Source organism: Sminthopsis crassicaudata, chromosome 1 (genome assembly GCF_048593235.1).
Source record: "Sminthopsis crassicaudata isolate SCR6 chromosome 1, ASM4859323v1, whole genome shotgun sequence".
In the NCBI taxonomy this organism is placed as follows: domain Eukaryota; kingdom Metazoa; phylum Chordata; class Mammalia; order Dasyuromorphia; family Dasyuridae; genus Sminthopsis; species Sminthopsis crassicaudata.
The window spans coordinates 680,798,227-680,823,303 of record NC_133617.1 but is presented as its reverse complement, the minus strand read 5'-3'; the positions used below and the strand labels follow the sequence as shown (position 1 = coordinate 680,823,303).

At 31.1% G+C, this 25,077-nt stretch overlaps 1 protein-coding gene across 1 annotated transcript in view; it reads right to left on the bottom strand.

The window, feature by feature from the left end:
- ABCA13 (ATP binding cassette subfamily A member 13) overlaps positions 1 to 25,077 on the bottom strand; it is a 523,487-nt gene that overhangs the window by 391,469 nt on the left and 106,941 nt on the right. Inside the window, 7 exon segments of the mRNA XM_074283590.1 lie at positions 1,837 to 2,160; positions 5,582 to 10,309; positions 11,154 to 11,268; positions 13,642 to 13,781; positions 18,916 to 19,121; positions 23,489 to 23,665; positions 23,923 to 24,023. Of these exon segments, the coding sequence (XP_074139691.1) occupies positions 1,837 to 2,160; positions 5,582 to 10,309; positions 11,154 to 11,268; positions 13,642 to 13,781; positions 18,916 to 19,121; positions 23,489 to 23,665; positions 23,923 to 24,023 (5,791 nt within the window).

Here is a 25,077-nt window from a genome sequence, read left to right as displayed (position 1 = left end):
CTTTAAGGATCATACATAATTTTCAGATGGAGATACTGAATAGGGGAAAGATATGAGAGGGAAAGTATGACATGAACAGAGATCAATGTTTTAGGGAGATCATTTTGACAATTGAGAAGAAAATGGTTGAAATTAAATAGAGGCTTGAAGCAAGGAAGATCAACACAGAGACTATGGAAGTACTTTGGACATATGGTGATAAATCAGTCTCCATACCTATGCACTAGATTTCTATCACTATTGTAAGTTCTACCTCCTTATTTTGGTTCAAAATATCACTTACTGTCTTCAAAACTCTACTTAAGGACTAGTTTTTCTTGTTCTCTTCTATTCTTCCCACCTACCCTCATAATCCTAGCATCTTCCCTCACTAAACTAAATGTGTAACAGATTGAACATGACACGTAAAAAGCATTAGTAACCACATGTGTACATGACTTAGCATTGAAAGAACTAGCTTCTTTCAGAATGAAGAGCACCAACATGGCTGCTTATCATTGTGTTAGACTTAGTACTGAAGGAGTTGGTATTTTGATACGAAGAGGGATTCTCTTTTTTGAGCAATGACCAGATTCAATGGAAGTGACACCACCCTTAGCTTCCCTTTTCTTCTGAAAAAGAATCCTGTTAGAACTGTTTTGAGCTGTCCACAATGTGGCAAATCAGATAAAGCTAGGTTTGGGACTAATTCATGTTCTCTTTTTTTTCCCTGATCTAACATGGATGTGTATCTATTTTGAGATGGAAATATAAATGAGAGATCCAGAAGGTTCTAAGTCCTTTTTATTGGAGCTACTTGGCAGCAAAAGAAATATCAGTGTCAACAGTGGATAGAGCACCAGCCCTGAAGTCAGGAGGACTTGAGTTCAAATCTAGCTTCAGATACTTGACACTTCCTAGCTGTGTGACCTTGGGCAAGTCACTTAACTCCAATTGCCTCAGCAACTCTTCCAGCACTCTTGAAGAAGTCAAACACTAAAATAAGAAAGAGTCCATATGAGGATTATTTTGTCTGACAATATTGTTTGAGCAGTGCAGAGCTGAGGTGAACTATGGAATACATCTTCAGCAGTCTTACACGCTACTTTATATTTGAAAAAAGTTTAAAAATACAGTTACAAAGTATATTAGTGTTTCTTTATGTCTTGTTCCTATAAGTTTTAATTCTTTTGTGTTTTTTTAATATTTTGTTTGTATATAAGAAGTAAATATCCCTCATACCTGAATCAATTGTATTTCTGTTCAGTAACACCTTTCTATTACTTCTTACACAACTTAGGCTTTTAGGAAATCCTAGAAGTGAGCCACAATCTAAATTTTAAGCAATTTCTCTCCAAAGCACTGAGGTAAGAGACCTAACAAGTGGAAGAGTGTGAGAAACATAATCCTACCCCTTGTATAATTACAAGCCAGGTTTCTCAAGGATTGAATCCAACCCAATTCATGTGCATAGGTCCAGAGATAAAAGACAATCCTCAAAGAAAGAGAAAAGAGCTCCTTGAGCTTAGCATCAATTCTTGATGATTTATTTTATTTTCATTCTACATATGTAGTTGCCTGTACAATGCTTGTCACACAATAGACATTTAGTAAATCCTTCCTTATCAATAATGCAAATAGGAGCAATTCCCATCTTGACCAATGAAATTGGCAATAAAAATTTACACATTGGTTTATAATTACTAAATACTTTCTGTATATTTGTAGCACTCATGTTTTAATTTTATGCAAAATAATGTTATTTAAATGATATAATACATCTGATTCTTATATACTTATGCTTTATTTTTATGTTGAAAAGTGATAGCTATTATGAATTATGAAAGAAAAAAATACCTTTGATTTTGCAGTGGTCCTTTTTGCCAATATTTTGCCAGGGAAACTATTCTTTTAATGGATTTTTCAAAACATGATGAAGGTTTGAAGGTAAGTGGAAAATCATTCTTTTCTCTCTTAATGTTGTTTGGAAGTTTTGGCATCACACCTTTTTCAGTAGTTACATTAACAGAAGTCTCCCAAGTGAGTGGGAGTAAAGCTTTTGTAGAATGTCTCCACTGTGAGCGGTGTAAAAGTAGCCATTCCATCCAGAGAGCTATTTTATTTAATGCAACTGGAATTGCTTTTTCAAGTTGCTGGTGGGTCATGTTGCGAATGGTAGAGCTGTAAGAAAATAGAATCTAACTGAATTCTCCTCCAGAAACACTCAGCATCTTTTCAGTGCTTTCTATGGCTTGATAAAGGTTGTTTAGATGCTGTGCAAATGTTGGCAGATTAAATATATCCCTGCCACCCTCCTGTAAATTATTCTCTAAATCTTCTAAGGATAGAGCAATCACCACTTTCAAGTTAGGCCCACTTTCTGGGCTGTTCTGAGATAGTATTTCATTCCAAAAAAGTACCATTTTGTAAAAATCTTTCCCATTTTGTATCCCAAAGCCAAAGATGGGAGGAATTTAGATAAGAAATTCACCTGGCTAGTAAGGTTGTTTATTGGCACCAAACAATCAAGAACTTCTCCCATTATAGTTTTAGTAACTGGCTAAAGTTTGGGTTGCATTTTTAAGAGTTAATACAAGATGCTCCAACTCTACAGAAATATTTATTGAATTGATTATAAACACAGCAATTTCTTTTATAATGTCAGAAATGTGTTTATATTGTCTTAGATCTAAAAGAGAACTAGTTGATTTATTCAGAGGTTTGGATTCTTTGGCAATAAGGGGTTTAATCTCAACAGTCTAAAAGGGTATATCCAGCAATGGCTTCAGCAAGCTTTCTATTTCTTGGTAACTTAAAAGTTCTAAATTCCTTATAGAAGTTATATCATCTACCACATTGTGATCAGCTTCTTGCAAAAAAGAATAGAACGTGTTACATGAATTTAACTTTCCCTTTGTCTGTGAAATGAAGTGAGTTTCTAAAACAGTGATCACTTGAGCAGAAACTTCCTTATATAGAGTAAGAATTTAACCATGGCATCCATTGATTGAAAAAGAACTCTTAACTTCTTGCTGTTCTACAACAAAGTTCTTAAAACCTGAAACATTTCCAAAAAAACTTTTGGAATATCCTTTTCTCCATAAGCAATTAATTATATCTAGTAATAACTTGGCCATTTCTATTACCCTTCTCTCTTTTGAAGTAAAAACATTATCTACAAAGATCACTAATTCTGTTAAATTAGCAAGAACAACTTGGAGTATAGAGGAGAAAGTATGTAGTTCCTTAATATGATAGCTAAAGATAATATCCATGAGGCTAGCTATTTTTGCAGAATTTTTTCTCACAAGTTGAATTGCAGTATATAGATCTTCACTGAGTTTTATAAGGTCCTCAAAATTATTCATCTTGGATAATAAATGAGTCTTATTCCTAACCAGCTCAGCATCATTAAATGTAATTTCTTGAAAGGATATCTTAAAATAACACCAAACAAATCTTTGATGACCTTGAGGCCTTGTTGAAAACCAAAATAAATAAACCATCTTCTAAAATGAATGAGTCTTTGATTAGATTATAAATCTTTTTCCCCTTAAATTGGAATAGTTGCTTTGTAATCTGCTTTCTTCCCTAAGGTTAGTAAATGAACATAATTCCAGAAGATCTATAATTTTGTCCTTTGAAGCAATACTGAAAAAATAATAGGACAAATATTTAAATACAGTCAAAATCTTCAAAGATTTCAACAAAAATATGTATTTCCAAAAGGAGGTGAGGCAGTTATGTACCAAGAATGAAAGATAATATTGAGACATCCCAGGTGCTACACTAATATATTCATGTTATCAAAAGAACCAGAAAAATACCTCTACTCATTTAATGACATCTCCATGAAGGATTTATGGAAAGATGAAGATGAGAACTTGAGAAAATTTGAAGGATTACTAACTTTATTCTAGGATGGAACAGCTCTATTGAAGAGATCATATATCCATCTAAGTATTTTTTTAAATGGATCAAATGGTCTGAATCATATGATAAAATTCTTTATGTATTTTGTTTATAATCTTATAGGCAGAAGATAAACCTAACATGATCATCTGTAAAATGTAAATCTTATTCAAACTAAAATGTTTGGGTGTTAAAAAAAAAAAAAGCAAAAACAAAAAAAAGAATCATTTCATTTGAAATGGGTTGATGGTAAAATGATGATTCTGCTTCATTTCCCTATAATATTTAGATACATAGATACATAGACAGACAGACAGATAGATAGATACCAAAGATTAGCTTGCAGTGTTTACCAAATAAATCATATTCCCCCCTTATGCATTAACAATTATGTCACTATTTTATAGAATCTAAATATGGGATAATAGTCATGGAAAATTTACAAGTGGGATCATCAGTTTCAAACTAAAAGGAACCTCTGAGGTTTTACTACAACTCCTTTTATTGGAGATCATCGGTTAGTTGGAAGAATAATAAGAGGTCATCTAGTCCAACCTCTTTATTTGATAAACAAGAAAAAATGAAACTCAAAAAGGCATGGTGTAGGCCTATTAATAATATAGTGTAGTTTTATTATTTATAAATTTTTACATTATATATATTTATATTTATTATACTTGATTTATTATAGATTGTTATTATATGTAATGTAATTATAACTTTAGAGATAATTTAATTATATATTTATTATAAGTTAATCATTTATTGCAGTATGTACATACACACACATATATATACGTACTGATCTCATTTAGTCACAGTATTTTAAGTGCTACTTATAGCTATTGTACAGTTTCAAAGAATTAGTCAAATTAAAATTTAGTTGGTGGAAAGTTTGAGAATAATTGGCTTTTCCTTCCAGAATTTCAAAAGACTTCTTCAAAAGAAAAATTAAACTGTGGGTCTTTAAAGGACAATAAGATTATTTTTGCTTTGCATTTCAATACAAGTATTACAATGACTTCACTTGAATGAAGTTTTGAATTTGTTTTCCCTCATTCATTAATGGAAAGTCAAGGCAACTATATAGGATTACAGAAAGATTTTATACTTTTTTTTCAAGGTAGATCTTTGATTGTATAAAGGAAAAGAAGATTGAGATAAGCAACTCTTCTGTAATTTATTATTACAAAGTAATTTGCCTGGCATTATAAAAGTTGGTATGGGTGAGAGGAAGGACTAGAATAAATGTCTGCCTGACAAGTCTTAATAACTCAGAGCCATCCATGTTCATTGACATTTTGGCCATGCTGTCCCATAACAAGATACACATTTAAAATTAAACTTTGTTTTTTGAATGGAAGAATTCATTTTTCAGTTCCATATAAAGGCATATTAGATGATGATAATTTTTAAACAAGGGAAATCTCTGAATGAGTTATAACAAAGTCTTTAGACTTAAGAATGACAGATTTGCTAGGTAGCTGAGGTTCACCAAAATTATATAACTCCATATTTTTGATAAACCAAAATCCACTCCTATGTAAAATTCATTTTTAAGATGACACAACAGCAAATAGACAATCACATTTAGTGTAACAACTTTGTTAATGCAGTTTGAATAGACTTCACAAAATAAAATCTATTCCAGAAAATACAATGTAGCAGACAAAATCATACTCATACTTACCTCATTGCAGGGATTATATGTGTATATAAGTCTTCCAGCAAGGCAGATGTTTTATTCTCAAATTCTCCTTTTGGTAGAAAGAAGAATTTTTGAAAAAATTGCTTGAACAATTCCATTGTGCTGCTTGGGTGAAGAGAGAGATTTCCCTTATTATTTTCAAACTGTATATAGTTAAATACCAGATCAATGAAGTCTATTATTGGAAGGTTAGTGTCATTGAAATTCAAGGCTGCTTCCAGAGAACTCCAAACAAAGTTATTGATTGCACTAATCTGACTGCTTTCAAAAAGAAATTGAGCAACAGAGAAATTAGCTTGTTTTTCTAGGTTTAACAAATGAGCAAAAAATGTAACATTAATGTTTCCTTCTCTAGAAATATTCTTGAAGTGTTCTAGAAAGTTTGTAATATCATCAATGACCAATGTCCTAGCAAGAGAGAAACTTTCATTGGTCAAAACAAGGACCAATGTATCTATTATTGTAGAGAAATTTCCATTTGTATATGCTTGGAGCAAATCTTTAGTAAGTAATGTAAGGTTTTCAAGGAATTTAGTCTCGTGTGGCAATGAAGAATTAAATTGTTTCAAAAAATAAGAAAGTGGCAATGTTGTATTTTGATCAGGCAGTGATTTTATTATTTGAATTGCTTGTTTGAATGAAGAAAATATATACTTAATACTAAAAGTCTTCCATAATTCTTGCATAGATTTCTCTGACTCAGGCCATAAGGTTTCAAGGTTGTCAGTAATGTTGCTATTACTAGTCCTATCAAAACTTAGTAATATTTTTAAAAAATCATTCATTTGTTTTGCTTTAGAATATAAATACACTGAAGGAGATAAAGTCAGGTTTTCCACATTAAAACTAGAGACTAATTTTGTCCACCTTTTCAAATTTGTGATGGTTTTGTTTAGAATTGATGTTTCTTTGTCCACATTCCAATGGTGTATCTTGTTCAGACTTGTAAACTGTTCCAAAACATTTTTAACTGAAAAAGCCCTTGTGAAATTCAGTTTTTTTAGCTTTGCTATGACTCTCAAAGCAATCCATTTTCCTGGGACTACTGTACAATGTATGGAGTCATTAACGTTGCTTGATTTTTCAGAAGATAAGATGTAGGGTGATACCTTGTACCAAAACCTTTGAAGCTCTTTCAGAAGTGAATTATTAACATGGAAGACCTCAGAAAAATTCATAAGAATGGAATTCCATGCTGCTAATTCATGAAAGAAACAGTATACCCTGTGAGTTGTCTCTATCTTTAAACTCTCATTTGAACATTGTAAATCTTCTTCCAAAGGCATCAGCTGGAGGTGATAAAACAGATCAGTCATCTTGCTATACAGCAAAGGATGCCCAGACTTGTGTATATTACACTTTTCCATTACTTTATCTTTGCGAAGTTGTACAGTTGAATGGTTTGAGCACCAAGTTATAGGAAGACAACTTAAAGCTTCTGCAGCAATATTTGGCTTTTCTATAACCAACTCTGTTATGTCCAAAAGTCCTTTTATGGCATTTGCAAAATCCTTCTTAGTGACAGTGAAAATGCTAATTCCATGAGCCAATGTGAAGTTGTAAACCTCCAATAGGGTCTCAGTAATGTTCTTATAAGCAATTCTCTGTAAAAGTCTCACTAAATTAGGAAGCATATAATAGGCATCTACTACTGCATCAACTTCATCTTTAGGAAATAAACGTGAGAGTTGCCACAGATGGTTAACATTCCAAGAATGTGAGCTATGTACAAATGTCTTCATTAATCCAATTAATAAATCAATCCCAGAATTTCCATTTTCTAAAGCACTGATATTCTTTAAAAAATCCCAAAGACTCCCACTAATTTCTTCAAGTTGATCTACCAAAAGTTCTATATCTGCATTCTTGAGATTGTGTACCAGAGTGCTGATCTTCTTCAAAACTTTCATATTCCCTGAATTTTGTGGAATGTTAGAAAGAACAGATGGTAATAAGGAATTCATCACATCCCTTGCCAGTTGAATATCAAGACCTATTGCTTTCATAATTGCATGGATTGATGAATTTTGCAGATCATGAGAAAAATTAAATGCAAAATAACTTCCTAAATTTTGAATTGAATCACCTAGCAGATTAGCACTTTTTTCTATTGGCAAATTCATAAACACTTTTAAAACTTTTCTGATGTCAGATGTATTATTTTCTAAAATTTTAATAGTAATATTTTTCACAAGTTTTTGAATTTCTCTCAAGAATGCTATTGATTCTAGCCATACAATCTGGAATTGGTTAGAAGAGTTATCTGATTTTTTTAAAGCTCTTATGATTAATTCAGTAAAATTTTTCAAGATTATGTCTGATGAATTTTCTAAGGTTCTTGGTAAATTATCAATAACTACTCTGATATGGTCTTCTGAATTATTTAAAATCATTGACACAAAGTCAAGCATTGGCATCTTTTCTTTTTCAAACAATGAAGTTATTATAATTTTTACAAAGTTAGTTACATTTCTAAAGTAAATAGCCAGACAATGCATATCTGAATTATTCAAAGGACAGAGAGGTTTTGTTGAATTTAATATGAAAGTGACAAAATCTAAAATGTTTCTCACTGTGGTTTTTGTGCCATTGACATTTCTTGAAGATAAAAATGATTCTAAAAAGTCTTGTGAGTGGCCAAGTGAAGTAGTATTATATTTGATACCTAGATTTCTGATTATATCTATCCATGCACTACAACTTTCTAGTCTACTAATTATGTCTTCAGAAGTCAAAATGGAATTTAAAATTGTCAACACACTTAATAATTTTTGTGAAGTGTTTTTCAAAGCTAAATCACTTTCCATAATTAAATTGGTAATATTCTGTAAAATGCCAGAACAAGACAATAAATATTGGTTATAGGACATATTTCCAAGAAATCTTGTAGTCTCCTGTAAAACAGTAAAGGCAATTTCATATTCTTCTCCAGAGCCTGTTAGAGAGTTTCTGTCTATATTTCTTGTTGCATTGCTTAATTCCATGAAAACTTCAAACAGAGAGTAAAAAAACTTTCTGCTAATATTAATATTTAATGGGAATTCTTTTAATTTGAGCATTGTATTTTCCAGTGTCAAAAGGGATTTCTCTACTTTCTCTGTATTTAGTGATGTCATGATGGTTACTGAATTGTCTAGCACAGATGAGAGACTAGCAAGGGCATTCCAATTTCCGGCATCTTCATCTTGAACTAAAATTTTTAAAAAACGTTTGATAAGTCTTATAGGAATATGGTCAGGAAACGCTGTCTGGCATGCTTCAAAACGTTCAGAACTATTTCCCAATTGAGAAGAAAGTTTCCTGAGGCCAAACTGGAGAGAAGAAAAAAACTTGGAATCAAACTTTAAGATTTGAGACATATTACCCCAGATTTCATACCACACTTGAACCCATGAAAAGGTACATTGCATAGCTAAAGATTCATTAATGGCAATATTTTCTGTTAGATTTGAAAGCATTTGGATCCAAGGAAGGATTAGGAAATTTCTCATACCCACTGACCAATTCAAAGAGGGAAGCCTATCATCCAAATAAAAGCACTGGTTATCCAAGTGGCCTGAGTTGTTGAAAAGTTGATTCAAATAGTGAAGTAATGACATCTTAAAATTTGTATCTCTTATCAGCAACTGTTTCAGACTCATCATAGTTACATGTATCATTTTTGTTTCTTGGCCTTCTTTAGGAATCAGAGATTTGACTTGAAGTTCCAGATAGTTATAAACTGAAAAAAGCTTTTCGCAAAGTGATTCTTCAGAGATGCGATCTAGAAAGCTTGTAACTTCAGAGAGAAATTCAAAAGCTTTGTGAATGTCTTCAAATTTAAACTCCTTCATAATAGCTGAAATAGTCTTTGAAATCTGAATAAAGTACGTTAATAAAGACTCTCTACTCTGAAAACTGGAGATGAACTGATAAATGTCTTGGTAAATTGAAGAATATAATCGAAGAAGTACAACAGAATCCTTATCCTGAAAGACATTTTGATAGATTTGAGTCAAAATGTTTTCTAAGTACTGTTTTTGAGAAACAGAAAATGATGAAGAAAGCATAGATATGTTCCGAAGGGCATAAACTGTATTCAGGGCTGCTGTGACTTGTTCTTGTGTAAGTGATCCAAGCTCATGGAGACTATTTATGACAATTTCACTTAAATGTATAAAATCCAAGTTTAAATTTTCTGACTCAGATAAATTATGGAAATTCAGAGAAAAGCTGAAATTTTTTCTAAGAACTTTCAGATTTTCTGGAATGGACAAATTTAAAAGAGTTGATAAAGTTTCCAATTTGTCCTTTTCTCTTTTTGGGATGCCATACATCCATAGCTCTAAAAGTTTGGGATTAATTTCATAAAGAATTAATTCTAAAATTCTCAAAAATCCTTCATATTCATTCCTTTTCCAGAACCTTGAAACAACTTGAATTTTCTCTATAACATCTTTACTCAATTCAGAAAGTTTTTTAGTAGTGAGAGAAGGTAGTTCAGCCTCTGAACTTTTAGAAGTATTTATCCACCAAAGAGTCTTATTCCAGATAACTTCAGTGAGATTTGCAAGGTTCTGGAATATAGGAGGATTGAATGAAACCAAAGATCTAGGTAATATCATTTTTTCAATAAAGTCTACAAAGGATAGCCAAAAGGTTGTTATTTCATCTTCATAGGAATGTGATTTCTGTTCCATCTCCAGAAGATCCTTGGTGTACATCAAAATCCTGAAATATTAAAACACAGATGTTTTTTAATGTTATCAAGTTTCAAATATGCTTGTAGCAACACAGAATGAATTTTCATATACATATCTTCAATTAATAGAGATAAGAATTTTGCAAATATTTTAGTTTCACATCTTTAGATGTTCTTGCCATTAAAGAAAACAATTACTTTAAAATTATTTTGAAATAGCAAAGATTGTTTTAATGCCTAAAGTTAAAAGATAACATTTTTAAATATTGGTAAATTTTCCATTTCAGTGAAACAATGAGATCTTAATCTTCAATAATTCTCAGGAACCACTGTCATTTGTTGTTATTGTTAGAGTTAGGCCCAAGGGATAAATAATGTCATTCTCAGAAGAAATTATTCACCTCTGTAACAACCAGTTTGCTGATATTCTGGAAATAACTGTCTATGTAGTCACTGGATAGCAAAGATATCAAACTCAGAGTCTACCCAATGAGTCTACAAAATTCCCAATACAACCACAAACTAGATTAAAATATAATTGGGAAACGTTTAACAAAATAAGTAAAAATACAATGCAACATTGACAATGTTAATCTTGTGTTTGTATAAGTAAATGCATGCCCTGGCAGGAATGCATTTCTCTTTAAATTTGAGACTTGATCAAACTCTTTGAGTTTGAGGATACTAGAGTACAGGGAAGTATATACTTCTAAGTTTAATCTTCCATATCAAAATCATATTTATGTGACCATAAATATCCCTAAAAAGTTCTTTTTATCTTATAAAATCAAATCACTTAAGCTAACCAACAGTTCTTCTGTATCTCCAAAGGGAATCCTGGGAAGACCCTAAAGGTGAATAAAGAAAACTTACCAAGACATTGACATCCTTGGAGACTTGTACAAATTTTTCAGAAATACAAAGTAAGTATCAGTGATGGCTTTCCAATCTGGTTTTGCTCCATTACAAGGGGATTTTTCAGAAGTAGCTACACGGAAAATTAATTTTAGAATTTGACTTTTAATATAAAGAATAACAGTAAACATCTAGAGTAAAAAGTGTAGGATTATTTTCCTTCTATTGGGGAGTCTAATGTACTAAAAATAGGAATGTTGAAAACTGTTTTGAGTCTGAAAAAATTCTTTATAATCTAGATTACAACACTATAACATCATAATTGAGTGCATAAGAAAGAATAAACTACCTCACTGACAAAGTTGTCCCTAGTTATATATTATTAATTAATCAGTGGAATTCAATTCAAGAACTTATTAAACTGTTTTGTCTTGAAAATTAAGAACCTTCTAAGATCATTTCTAAGATCAGCCTGTAGAGGACTGAAACTCTGAAAAAGGTGTGCTTAAATCAGACAACTGAGCACTTAAGGCTAATTATTTACATTTGATGTGAGATAATGACTCTATTATTATATGTTTGCATAAATGGCTTTTCTCACTGTTTTTTGCTTACTGAGTGTTTGGTGTTAAGATAATCATAGACAAAGATTTGAGGGTGGGGTGAGAGAGGGGTCAGAGTGTCACTTTGCCACAGCACGAGGAAAAAGAGAGTCTGATGGCTCTAGACTTGAGAACCCAGGATTCTGCTTGGCTGCCTCTTTTATTTCTCCCCCTAAAGACCAAGGACTTTGATTTACTCTGACTCTGGCTGATCTTGAAGTCCTTCAGAGAACTAGCCCATATTTCACAATTTACTATATAGCACCAAGCAAAACTTCCTCTTTAATTACTCTCTCACTCCAGAAATATGAATACACTAGTAATTTTTTTATGTGACTCACTGAATATATATATATATATATATATATTTTTTTTTTTTTTTTAATTAATTAATTAATTAATTTAATTCTCACCAATTAAAGAAATTACTGCTGGAAAGAATTTTGTTACTGAGATCTGTGTACTTGTGTGTGTGTGTGTGTGTGTGTGTGTGTGTGTGTTTACATATGTAACTACTTCATATATCTTTGTAATTCATGCATTTTATTTTAAGCAATTAAAAATATTATATATAGAAATGTCTTTAGGCTTACTAAGATTGCCAAGGAGATATAAGTGTTTAATAATGTTAGTTGACTTTTACTTTTTAATTATACATTATTATGCCACAGTTCTCTTTTATTGTCCTGACTCAGTTTCTCTAATCATCCTGACCCAGACCTGACTAAGTTTCTCTGTTTCTCTAATTGTTCTGTTCAGTTTCTAATTATCAGCTCAAATCTCAGTCCTGCAAAAAAAAAAAAAAAAAAAAAAAAAAAAAAAAACCTCCCTCTTTATCAGAATATTTGATAAGGATAAAAGATTTTATGTTTTAGAATATCAGAATGTCTCTCCTCATCACAAGCTATTGGAATGTCAGATACTGTCTTATCAAGATGCCTCTCCCCATGTCCGGTGTGTCTCTCCCCCTATTATGTCATTCCTCTCCAGAGCTCACCCTACTCTGTCAGGGTTCCATTCCCGTTTCAGTACCCCTGACTCCACCCCTGCCTCAGTATACCCCCTGAGTCTGAGCCATGTATATATATATATATAAATCTCACTGAGAACTCTCATTGGTTTGCTGGATTCTTGGAAACACTAATCTCATTCATGGATTCATTTTGTCCAGTGAAATCTCTCCCTTTTAATAAATTATTAAATACTCTCTAATCTCTATCTTGCCTCAGTTTCTCCAGCATTACAAGATGAGAATCAGTCAGAGAGATATCCCTTATTCTCTTTCTTGAAAGAGATAGTCCAGGCTTGTAATATAATCAGTGTAGATAATAACTCTTTGTAAAAATTGTCTCCTCTGATGGAAATCAGCCACTTTTAACATAATTTATGATACAAATTTTAAGAATTGAATAGGACATTAAGAGGTCAAATGATTTACTTATGAGCACAATGTTCTGTGTCATAGGCAAGATACAAATACAGGTCTTCCTGACTCTAGGAGCAAGCCATTACTAAATATACTCATAGTTCTGTTTTTGTGGAAGACTATACAAATTCCAATAGATTAATTGCCCAGTCACATGAGTAATAATCTATGTTATAGATTATAAAAGATTATTTAAAAAAAAAGATCTGGGGCTTAATCCAGTGTAAATAGGAGCTGAATGGAATTTTAGAGATCAACTAATCAAATCATTAATTTTTCAGATGAGAAAAGTAAAGCTGAATGAGGGCAAGTGATTTCTCTAAGATCACATAATTAATAATCAATAGGCTAAATTTTAAACCCTGAAATTGAAGCTTCAAATTTAGGGGTTTTTTTCTTCCATATTCTTTTCCATCTTATTGCATTATTAAATATCAAAACATTTTTATGTTAAAACTTGATCTACTTTTTGGCTTACCAGATACATTTCTTTGTAAACTTTCTTGCTTATTCACATAATGAGCAAATTCACATGTTTTCCTGAAAAATTCTGTTACATTTTTCCAGGAATTATTTTGTTCCAGAGCAAATTGAATTTCTTCCAATGTATGAAAAACCCTAGAAATTAGAAGGAATTCTCATAAGGCAAACAAATTAATTATAGTCTTATAAAAAAAAAGATGTTTTAATCACTACAATTTGAACTTGATTGGTAACTTCCTTCATCCTCATTTGCCTCAGTAAACATTAATTTGGCTATGGCCAGGATGGCAAAAATATGACACTTTGTTCCTTATAATTTAGATGCCTATATAATTATGTGAGAAGGATTCCACATAATTTGTCTTCATATTTCCAACAGTCATTTAAAAATGTTTCCTGAATTAAGGAATAAGGAAAATCTTCATGAAAATATGGCATTTAAAAAGAATTAATGGGAATCAGTAGGTAGAATCCAAAGGAAGGACATTTCAAGTTAAAAGAATGGGCAAAGGCTACTTAGGAAATAGCATATAGTTAGTTTGACAAAAGGGTGGGATACAGATAAGTGAATAGCTGGATATATGTCTGGAATAGCAAGCTGTGGACATGTTATGGAAAGCTTTGAATGTTATGCTGAATTTAAACCTGTGGAAGCATATTTTTAAAAAATCTCCTGCTTAGTTCAATTGAAGATTTTAAGAAATAAATATTTCCCCAATCTAAAGTCCTCTTCCTCATTATCTTCATCCTTGTTGTGCTCATCATGAATAGGCATTTATTAAGAACTTTCTGTATATCACTAGTTGTTGTCCTTTGTTCTCAAAGGGGAGCAAAAAGACATCACTATATTAGGGTAAGGTTACAATGTTTCCAGGTATGGCTGATCAGTCTAATAGAAGCTCAGAATGCTCTGCCACAAGTCAGTCACACACAATCTATATGAATATTTGGAGTGGATTCTCTAACTTTTCATATTCTTATTTTTTTGAGCTACTTCAATTCTGTTTTGCTCATGGAGCACAATACCTTCTTTGATGAGGACTTTCCATGTTAGGTGGCCCTGTGCCAGTGTCTCTCATGTCATACAATAAATTCCAAAGTTCTTAAGACCTTGAGAGTGTCCTTGTAATACTTTTTCTGACTACAACATGAGTGCTTGCTCTGTGTGAATTCTCCATAAAATAGTCTTTTTGACAAGCATACTTTTGGCATTGGAGTTATGCCAAGTGCTGGGGATACAAAGAAAAAACAAAATATGGTATCTATCTTCTAAGAAGCTCAGCTTCTAATGAAGGAAACAATATGCAAAGAATAATATACAAACAAGATTTATGTGGGATATATTCTACTGATTATATTGAATGTGAATGGGATGAACACACCCATTAAATAGAAACAAATAGCAGAATCTATTAAAAATCAAAATCCAACAAAATTTTGTTTACAAGAAAAAATATTTTAAATAATATTTGTATACAAAGTTGAAATAAAAGCCTAGAATAGGATGTATTGTGCTTCAACTGAGGAGGAAAAAAGCAAGAATAGCTATCTTGTTCTCAAATAGATTTAATGGAGATAAAACAAAAAATTCCATTATGATAAAAGGTACCATAAAAATGAAGCAATGTCAATACCTATGTACAATAAATATTTATCTCAATTTTAAAGTAAAAGTTAAATAAATTACAAATGGAAACAAACCATAATAGTACAATAATGGGGAACTTTAACCATCTTCTCTCAGAATTAAATAAATCTAACAAAAAATAAAGAAGTTAATAAATGAAATGAATCTGAGATAAGGTAAATATGATTGATATCTGGAAAGAAGTGAATAGGAATATACCTTTTTCTCAGCAATATATGGCATCTTTATAAAAAAAATTGACCATACATTATTAGGGATTATTTAAGGCATAAAATTTTATGCTTAAATGCAGAAAAAGTAAAAATATTAAATCTCATATAATTAATTATAAATATTAAAATCTTCTTCAGATCACAATACAATAAAAATTCTGTTCAATAAGAAACCTTGGAAACACAGATTAAAGACTATTTGGAGGGTAAACAACTAAATTTTAAAGAATGAGTGGTTTAAAGAGCAAGTCATAGAAACAATAATTTCATTAATAAAAAGGACAAGAAGAAGACACTATATCAAAACTTATAGAATGCAGCATAAGCAATAATCAGAGGAAATTTTATATCTCTAAATGCTTGTCAATAAAATAGAGAAAACAAACCAATGATTTGTAATTTGTAATTGCAATTGAGTATATAATTTTAAAAACTAGAAAAGGAACCAATTGCAAATCCATAATTAAACACCAAAATAGAAATCTTTAAAGATAAATGGGAAATTAGTAAAATTGGATGTAAAATTGGAGCAGGTAGATAATGTAGTGGATAGAACACCAATCTTGGAGTCAGGAAGACCTAAGTTCAGATTTGGTCTCAAACACTAGCTGGGCAAGTCATATAACCCCAATTATTTCAACAACAACAAAAAAAGGAAGAAAATTAATTGTAAGAAAACCATGGAATTAACAAATAAAGCTTGGTTAGGTTTATGTGGAGGAAAACAATAAAATAGATCAACTATTAGTTAATTTTTTTTAAAGGAGAAAAAACAAATCACCAGTATTAAAAATGAAAAGGGGAATATTAACTAATGAAGATGAAATCAAAGCAATTATGAATTATTTTGCCCAGTTTTATGACAATAAATTTAACAATTTAAGTGAAATGAAAGAATATTTACAAAAATATAAACTTCCAGGGTTAACTGAAAAAGAAATAGAATATCTAAATAAATTTATTTTAGAAAAAGAAATTGAACCAGAGCTTTCTAAGAAAAAAATCATTAAAACCAAAAGAATTTATAAGTGAAATCTACCAAATATTTAAAGATAAACTCATTCCAATATTTAATAAATTATTTGGAATAATAATCAAAAAAGGAGTCCTTACACATTCCTTTTATGAAACAAATATGGTACTGATACCTAAACCAGGAAAAGAAAAACAGAGAATGAAAATTATAGACCAATTTCATTAATGAATATGGATGTAAAATCCTAAATAAAATACTAACTATAACAATACATTACAAAGATTACACATTATCACCAAATGAGATTTATACCAAGAATGCAGAAATGGTTTAGCATAAGGAAAACTATTAACATAATTTAACATATAAATAAATAAAAGTAACAAAATTATATAATTATATCAATAGACGAAGAAAAAGCTTTTGACAAAATACATACTTTTCTAGTTATAAAAATATTTGAAAGCTAAGGAATTTTTTTTCCTTAAAATAATAAGAAGCATCTATCTAAACCACCAGCATGCATATTTTATCAAGGGAATAAGCTAGAAATCTTCACAATAAGAATAGAAGGAAAACAAGAATACCCAGTTTTATCAGTATTATTTGAAATTGTAATAGAAATGCTAACAATAGCAATAAGAGAAGAAAAAAATTTGAAGGAACCAGAATAAGCAATGAGATAATGAAGACTATTATTTTTGCAAACAATATGTTGATATATTTGGAAAATCTTAGAGGTTTAACCAAAATTTAAGGGGAAACAATTTTAATAAAATAATAGGATATGAAATAAAACTACATAAATCATCAATATTTCTACACATCACCAACAAAACCCTACAAGGAAAAATTATGAGATACCACATTTAAAATAACTCTGGATAATATAAACTACCTGGGAGTACACATAGCAAAACAAATCCAAAAACTATATAAACATATTTATATAGCACTTTTTTATACAAATAAAGTCAGAATAAGAGAAATATTAATTTTTCATAGTAAACATAGACAATATAATAAAAATGAAACTAGAAGAACAACTAATACATTTCCTATCACAGTTATGAATAGAACAATTCATGAATAATCAAGATATAGAAAGCATGGAGAGATGTAAAAGGGATAATTTTGATTACACCAGATTAAAAGGTTTTGTATAAATTAAACCAATATAGCCAAGATTAAAGGAAAGCAGAAAATTTGAAGAAAAATCTTGTAGATATTTTCTCCAATATAGCTCTCATATTTCAAATATATAAAGAACTTGTTAAATTTATAAGAATATGAGTCATTCCACAATTGACAATTGGTCAAAGGCTATGGATAGGCAGTTTTTCAATGAAGAAATCAAAATAATATATAGACATGTAAAATGTTCTAATACAATTGATTAGAGAAATGAAATTAAAACAATTCTGAAATATCATTTTATACCTATAAGATTGGCTAATATGATATAAGGTGAAATCAACAAATATAGGGGAGGGTATGAAAAAATCTGAATAATAACTAACGATTGGTAATTATTGTTAACTAATCCAACCATTTTAGAGAATAATCTGGGATTAAGACCAAAGTATTATACAATTATATACAGCCTTTGATCCAGCAAATACAATTTATAGGCATTATAAATATTCAAATCAATGCAAAGAACCTATGAATGAAGTTTTATCCACATCTATAGAAAAAAGTAAAAAACAGGTTTTTCATATATATTCATATTTATGTCCATTGGTAACCTTCTTTAGGGTAGACTGAAGAGAGAAGAAAAAGAAAAAAGAAGTACACAGCAAAGAATACACAGCAAAGAACAAAAGAAAACTTAGGGGAAGCAATGAAAAGCAAGATAGCTTTGAAAAACTATGTGTAGTATTTATTACTGTTTTTCAAAATAAAAAAGTAAAGTGTATGAAGTAGAAATTTATGGTTTCATATAGAATTCTCTTTCTGTGATATGCTCTGTACAATGGAAATGTTCTCTCTATTTTGTCTTTTTATACTTAAGTTCAAAATTAATAAACATTAAATTTTTTTTAAAGAATATACTCTCCCTGAGGTAGGGATTGTCACAGTTTTATTTTTATCATTTATGTTTAACTATGCTTGACTCATAATAAATACTTTATAAATTATGTTCATTCGTTCATTTAGGACTTATTTTGAAAATAAAGAATTTGGTGCCTGCCTACCAGCAGATAGATTCTCCCAAGTAGGCAGGTTATAACTCAAGTTAGCAGATTTATCTCAAACAAAACCTGGGTCTTTTGTACAATGGATGCCTCTGAGGGGGGGGACAAAACATATTGTGATCTCTATGAAGGATAAATTTAGATTATTCTGATTGAAGCATTTCTTAAGAAAAAGGTTGAAATTATTTATTCTTTCAAACAATCTAATTTTTTTTTAGTAATATGGTATACTCACAATGTGGAAGTGATCTTTTCTTGGCAGTAAACGAAGGCAATATCCTCCCCAGGTGATAGCTGGGTACTCAATGACTGATACAACCAAGAACAAAATGTTGTACTCTCTGCAAATTTCTCTTCAATCGCTTGCCAGCCCAGAAAGTCTTCAATTGTTGCAACAGACCAATTTGTTTGTCCAAGGAGCACCTCATGAAAAATTCCATCCTTGATAAGAAATATTGAAATTCAGCTTATGATAAGTAAGCAAATTAATACCCAACACTTTGAACCTCAATACCTTATTGCTTTTTCTTAACATTACAACTCAGCAGAGCAAGATGATATGTTGAAATCATAAATTTCAAAGAAAATGAAGACCCTTCATTCTAATGATAAATATTTTAAATCCATGTTTTTTTTTTACTCTGCTCCTCTTCAACTTATTAAATTCAAAAATAAATATTCATCAAAAATAAATAAAAATCAATGGAAAAATCAATAAGAAAGAAGTCAAGAATTGATTGAAAAGTCAAATATTTTATAATTAGGTCCTTAATTCCTTGTACTCTAAGATTAGATTAATTGTCATTAACAGAAATTTATTGAGCAAATATGAAGTGGGATTTTGACTTTGAGAATATAAGACAGGTATGAGATATAGGGAAAATGTGTACAATCATACTATTGTTAGTTGTTCATCTTTTGTTTTCCAAGAGGATTTATGACATAATGGGATGATATCTTGGCTAAAACAAAATTAGGTTTCAATGAGGCAAAGTTGCACAAAGCCAAATCCCTCACTTTCTCTTCTGGTGACATAAAAGTTCAGTGGTTGGACAAAAGTCATGATACCTGGAAACAGTATAAGGTATAGTAAATGACTTTGTTGTCTTTAATGTCTAACCAAGCTCTAAGCACTCCACAGTACCTACTTCAGTCAATTTCATGACCATTGGAACAAATTGTTCTCACCTATTAAATTCCATCAGGGGAAGTCTTTATATCCTTGGGGTATACATCCCCTTAACTCACTTGTAGGTTTGAGGCCTATCAGTTATCTTTCACCTGGTTTAGTCCACCAGTTTTACTAGGCTCTAGATGTGATACATGCTATAGCTTAGATTTATAGGTGAGTGCCAGGCAGACATCAAAGATGGAAGAGCAGCCATAAAAGGCTCCACAAGTCCTCACACCAGAGATGTTTATCCTCCCCAACATGTAGACCCATAATTAGGGTCAGGTGACCATAGATAGCTCTGCCCAGTGCACCAAAATTTAAAGGATGCAAATGTTTGCAATCCTTCTACCTCATTTCAATAACGGAGATTAGCAAACTGTTTTTGAATGGCCTTTCTTTTCATTAGTTAGGAAATTCCTTGGCAAATCAGCACCTTCTCTATAACTCTATGGTTAAGTTGTCTGGGGCATTGAGAGTTTAAGTCACTTGCAAGGATTACATGATTAATGAATAATTAATTTTAACTCAAGTCAGAAACAAGACTTATTTCCAGATTTTTTTTCTGAATTGGAGGCCAGATCTCTAGTTACTAATTCATATTTTTTTCTTAGTATATTATTGGCAAAAATAGGTAGCTATCACATGATAATAACCTTCATTACTTATGACTAATTATTCCAGGTAATTTCCTCTGTAGCTCTCTGTTCCATTTCCCCTCTCCACAAGGGAATTGCTTCAAGTATCAAAAGTTTCAGTCTATGGTTCATAATTTATCTTTAGAGCTAAAAGGATCCTTGCAAGTAATCCAATACAATTTCCTAATTTCCATGAGTGATGAAACTGACACTTGGGAAGTTTAAGTAACTTTTTTTCCCCCCTGAGGCTGGGGTTAAGTGACTTGCCCAGGGTCACACAGCTAGGAAGTGTTAAGTGTCTGAGACCAGATTTGAACTCAGGTCCTCCTGAATTCAGGGTTGGTGCTCTATCCACTGTGCCACCTAGCTGCCCCTTAAGTAACTTTTTTACAATCAAACAGCTTAATACGTATGAGAGAGAATTTGGACCTAGGTTTTTCTAACACCAACTCTATTACTCTATATATTATACCATCCCACCTTGAAATATATGAATACAAGATTATTTTTAAAAGAGTTAGAAAATGTACCCATATTCTAAGCCTTTTGCTATTTAAAACCTTCTATCATGGTATTGCTCTAAAAAGAATTACATCATAAATATTGTAATGAGTGCCATAGGCAATAATGCTACTGAATTCAGAGGGGGGAAGGAGTAATCATTGAGTACCAGAATAGTTAAGGAATGTTTTTTTTTTTTTTTTTTCCAGAAGAAAAAACAATTAAACTACGGATCAAGTGAAGAAGAAAGCCAAAAGAGAAAAGCTGTCAAGGTAGTGAGGGTGGGAAAGTACAGGATGTTTCAAGGAGTAATTGGTAGAATTCTTCCAGGATAGGACCACAATAGTTAAGAGACAAGTTTGGAGAGACAGAGTTAATGAATTTTTTAACTTAAAAAAAAAAAACTTTGGAGAATATTTAGTCCAACTCTACTCTCATTGAAAAGAACCATTTTATAGATGAAGAAACTGAAGCCCAGAGCAGGCTCATAGGTTGGGGAAATATTTTGGAGGTGAAGGATTTTTAATTTAGGTAAAGAGTTTGGACTCTATATTATTTGACAAGGACTTAAACCTGGACATCCTCCAGATGTTTTCACTTTCCCTTAAAGTATAATATATAACTTCCCCTCCTTTAAACCCTCAACCAAGCATTTATTATGCAACTTGCTAAGTACTAAAGATATAAAAAATAAAATAGTTTCTGCCCTCATTAAGTTTACATTCTATTGATATATTTATTTATAACACATATACATGTATATATAGATACATGAATATATATACATGTGTGTAAGACAACATACATACATGTCTATATGTGTAAAAATCTTTTAAAAGAGAAAAAGGGAAACAAATGTTTTGATGGTGGAATACACATAGATAATTGTTATAAACATAAAATAAGAATATGGTATGCATTTAAGATCCCTTTTCTAAACAATAAGAAGCTATTAATAGTTTGAGGAAAGGGAAATATGTGTGAAATGATTCACTAAGAAGATTAATATGATACTGGTCAGTATAATAAAAATTAATAGAGGCCAATTAAGAGACTATAGAAATGACAATCAATAAATCATTCAACAAGCACTTAGTACCAGGTACTGGTACTACCAATATAAACTTATATATCAGATACTGGGGTTCAATATTAGGACTACAAAGACAAATTAATCAGTCCTTGCTTTCAAGGAACTCACACTATATATAAAGATAAATATAAAAATAGATATACATATACATAATATATATACTATGTACAAAATGTACATATATATTTGCAGTTATACACTATATATCACATATATGTATTATACATATATATATATACATACACACATACATACACAGGTACATGTTGTGTATTGTTCTTTAGTTATTTTAGTTGTGACCTACTCTTCATGAGCCCATTTGGGTTTTTTTAAGCAAAACTACAGAGGTGGTTTGCTTTTTTGCAGATGAGCAATGGAGTTAAACAGACTTAAGTGACTTTCCCAGGGTCACATAGCTAGTAAGTGTCTAAGGCCAGATTTGGCCTCAAAATGAGTTTTCCTGATTTTAAGTCCAGCACTCCATCCATTGCACCTCTGTGTATCTATATAAACATTTATGTATCACATATATATATACACATATATGTATATATAGAATAAGTATACTTACACATATATGCATATATAAAATAAGTGCAAAGTAACTGAGGTGGGAAGAAGGTACTGCAAGCTATGAATGAGAAAAGTCAGATTCAAGAAGCCTTCCTAGTATCTGAATGCATATGAGAAAAGATGGAAAGAGTAGGATATGATCCCATAGCTTCAGGGTTTAATAATAATATTACTAGAAATGAGAATATGCTGATTAAAAACCTAGTCTAGGTCAGCAAGGTGAGAGCAATGATGAGTTTGTGAGATTTAGGTGATTGCTATACATTTTTAAAAGAATATAATTTTTGTTTAAGACTTCTTCTCTAAGCAAGACATTCAAATAAAGTTTTCCAATAGACAACCAAAAATGTTAAACTGAAGCTCAGAAAAGCAGCTAAGGATATAAATTCACTTCATTTTTTTATTCACAGTGGTTAGCACAAAATAACCAATTTTTTTTCGTTAATCCATTAATTCATCCTCATCTTTCAGGGTCCAACTCAAACAGCTTCCTTCATGAAGCCTTCCATGATCCATACAATTAGATATCATATTTTTCAGGTACCACACAGAATTTTGAATCTCCCTTGTCCACCTATATCTGTTTTATTTGTATTTTCCATGTACTACATATAGTAAGCTCTTAAAAATCTTATTGAGCATTAAATGAATGATTTTATTACAGAGTTACTTCCTAATTTTCTGTGCTCTTACTCAGGAATAATTCCAAAGTTCCCTTCAGCTTTTAATTTTTGACAAGATGAATATAAAATGTATTAACAACTACTTTAATCCCAAAAATGAGGAAATGAGCCTGTACATCTTTCATGATGTCAGTGGGAAAAATACTTACAGCCTCTTTTATTGAACGGAGTAAGTTGTACAAAAAGATTGTCTCATTGGAAGAATGAGGGTGCCCCCTTAATTGGGTTAGCATTTTCATGACTTTGGAATTCTCCAGAAGAGTAAGGTTCTCTTCAGAAACAAAAGGTACATCTTGGTTCATGTATGGATAATTCTTTGTCAGCATCTAAAATATTAATAAGAGTATAAAGAAAATCAGAGAACTGGAAATGCTTTTTATCATGGTCATCCCATTACTAAACATAAAAATTTAAACTTTCAAAATAAAAGTTTGAAGTGAAAACCAAGAGGCCTTCAAAAAACTGCCCATTATACTTTGTCTTTAGCAGATACAACTTATAATATGAACAGGTCTGAATATTTTATGAATCTCTTGTGGGTTTTATGTAAATGATTTATTTAAAATCTTTCACTATGACTTACCTGTTTTAAATCCCTGAAGAATGTGTCCATTTCCAGTTGTAATGAGCTCAAATCATTCGTTTCAGAAAATGGAGCCAATCTTTCCAGTTTACTTAGTACTTCTATAAGATTTTACAGATATATAGAAGACAAGTGAGTTTAACAAATAAAGTCCTTGTGGCTTTCAAATGCATGGCTATGATGAATTCTTAAACTGAACATGTTTTTGGAAGTTTCCTCATATACTTTATAACTATTTGCCACTCAATGATAAAAAAAAGACAATTGATGCAAATATCATTACTACAATAAATCTCTTTTAGACTGTGTGGAGCCTGTAAAAGATGCTGTAAGAAACAAGAAGGTGTAAAATGACGGAACTCTCTAATTCTGAATGGTAATGCTGATGATCTTCATCTGAAGAGACTTCTTTCTCACTGGTCTCTTTCTGTTCCTAAAGTGAACATATTAGAGTCTTATTGGGCAAAGGAAGATGAAGGCATAGACTACTGCAGCTTGATTACTTGCATTAGCAGAAGTTTAAGAGACACTATTGTATTCTTAATTCAAACTGATAGCCCTAAACTGCAGCCAAATAGAAGAATGTGAGAAGTAGGTTTATATCATTCTCAATTTGGCTGAGCAGTTTCATTTTCCTTCTCAAAAGACCACTGATGGGTATCTGAGTTGAAATAATCCTAAATCCTATTTCTCTAATACCATGAATGGATAACAGACTTTAGATCTAGCAGAGTGAAACAGCATGCTGGTATTATCCAGATGAAATTTAGTATGGATAAATACAAAACAAACAAACAAACATAAAGAAATGGCTAAGAAATTCACTTGCTACAAAAACCCAAGGATTCTAGAGGACTGCCATGTCAACATGAGGCAAAATCAAAATGTGAAGTCTAGAGTAAATGCAATATTAGATGACACAAATAGTATTGTCCAAAACAAGGAACTTCAATATATTATCCACTGGTCCAATGACATCTTTAAACACATTGGAACATATCCAGAAGAAAACAACAAGAGAGTAAATAAATTCAAAAGCTTGGTATCAGAAACTGCTTGAAGGAAATGAGTATGATATAGCTTGAAAAAAGAGAAGACTAAGAAAATATGATGACAGTTGTCAAATATTTTAAGGATTGTTTTGTGGAAAGGATA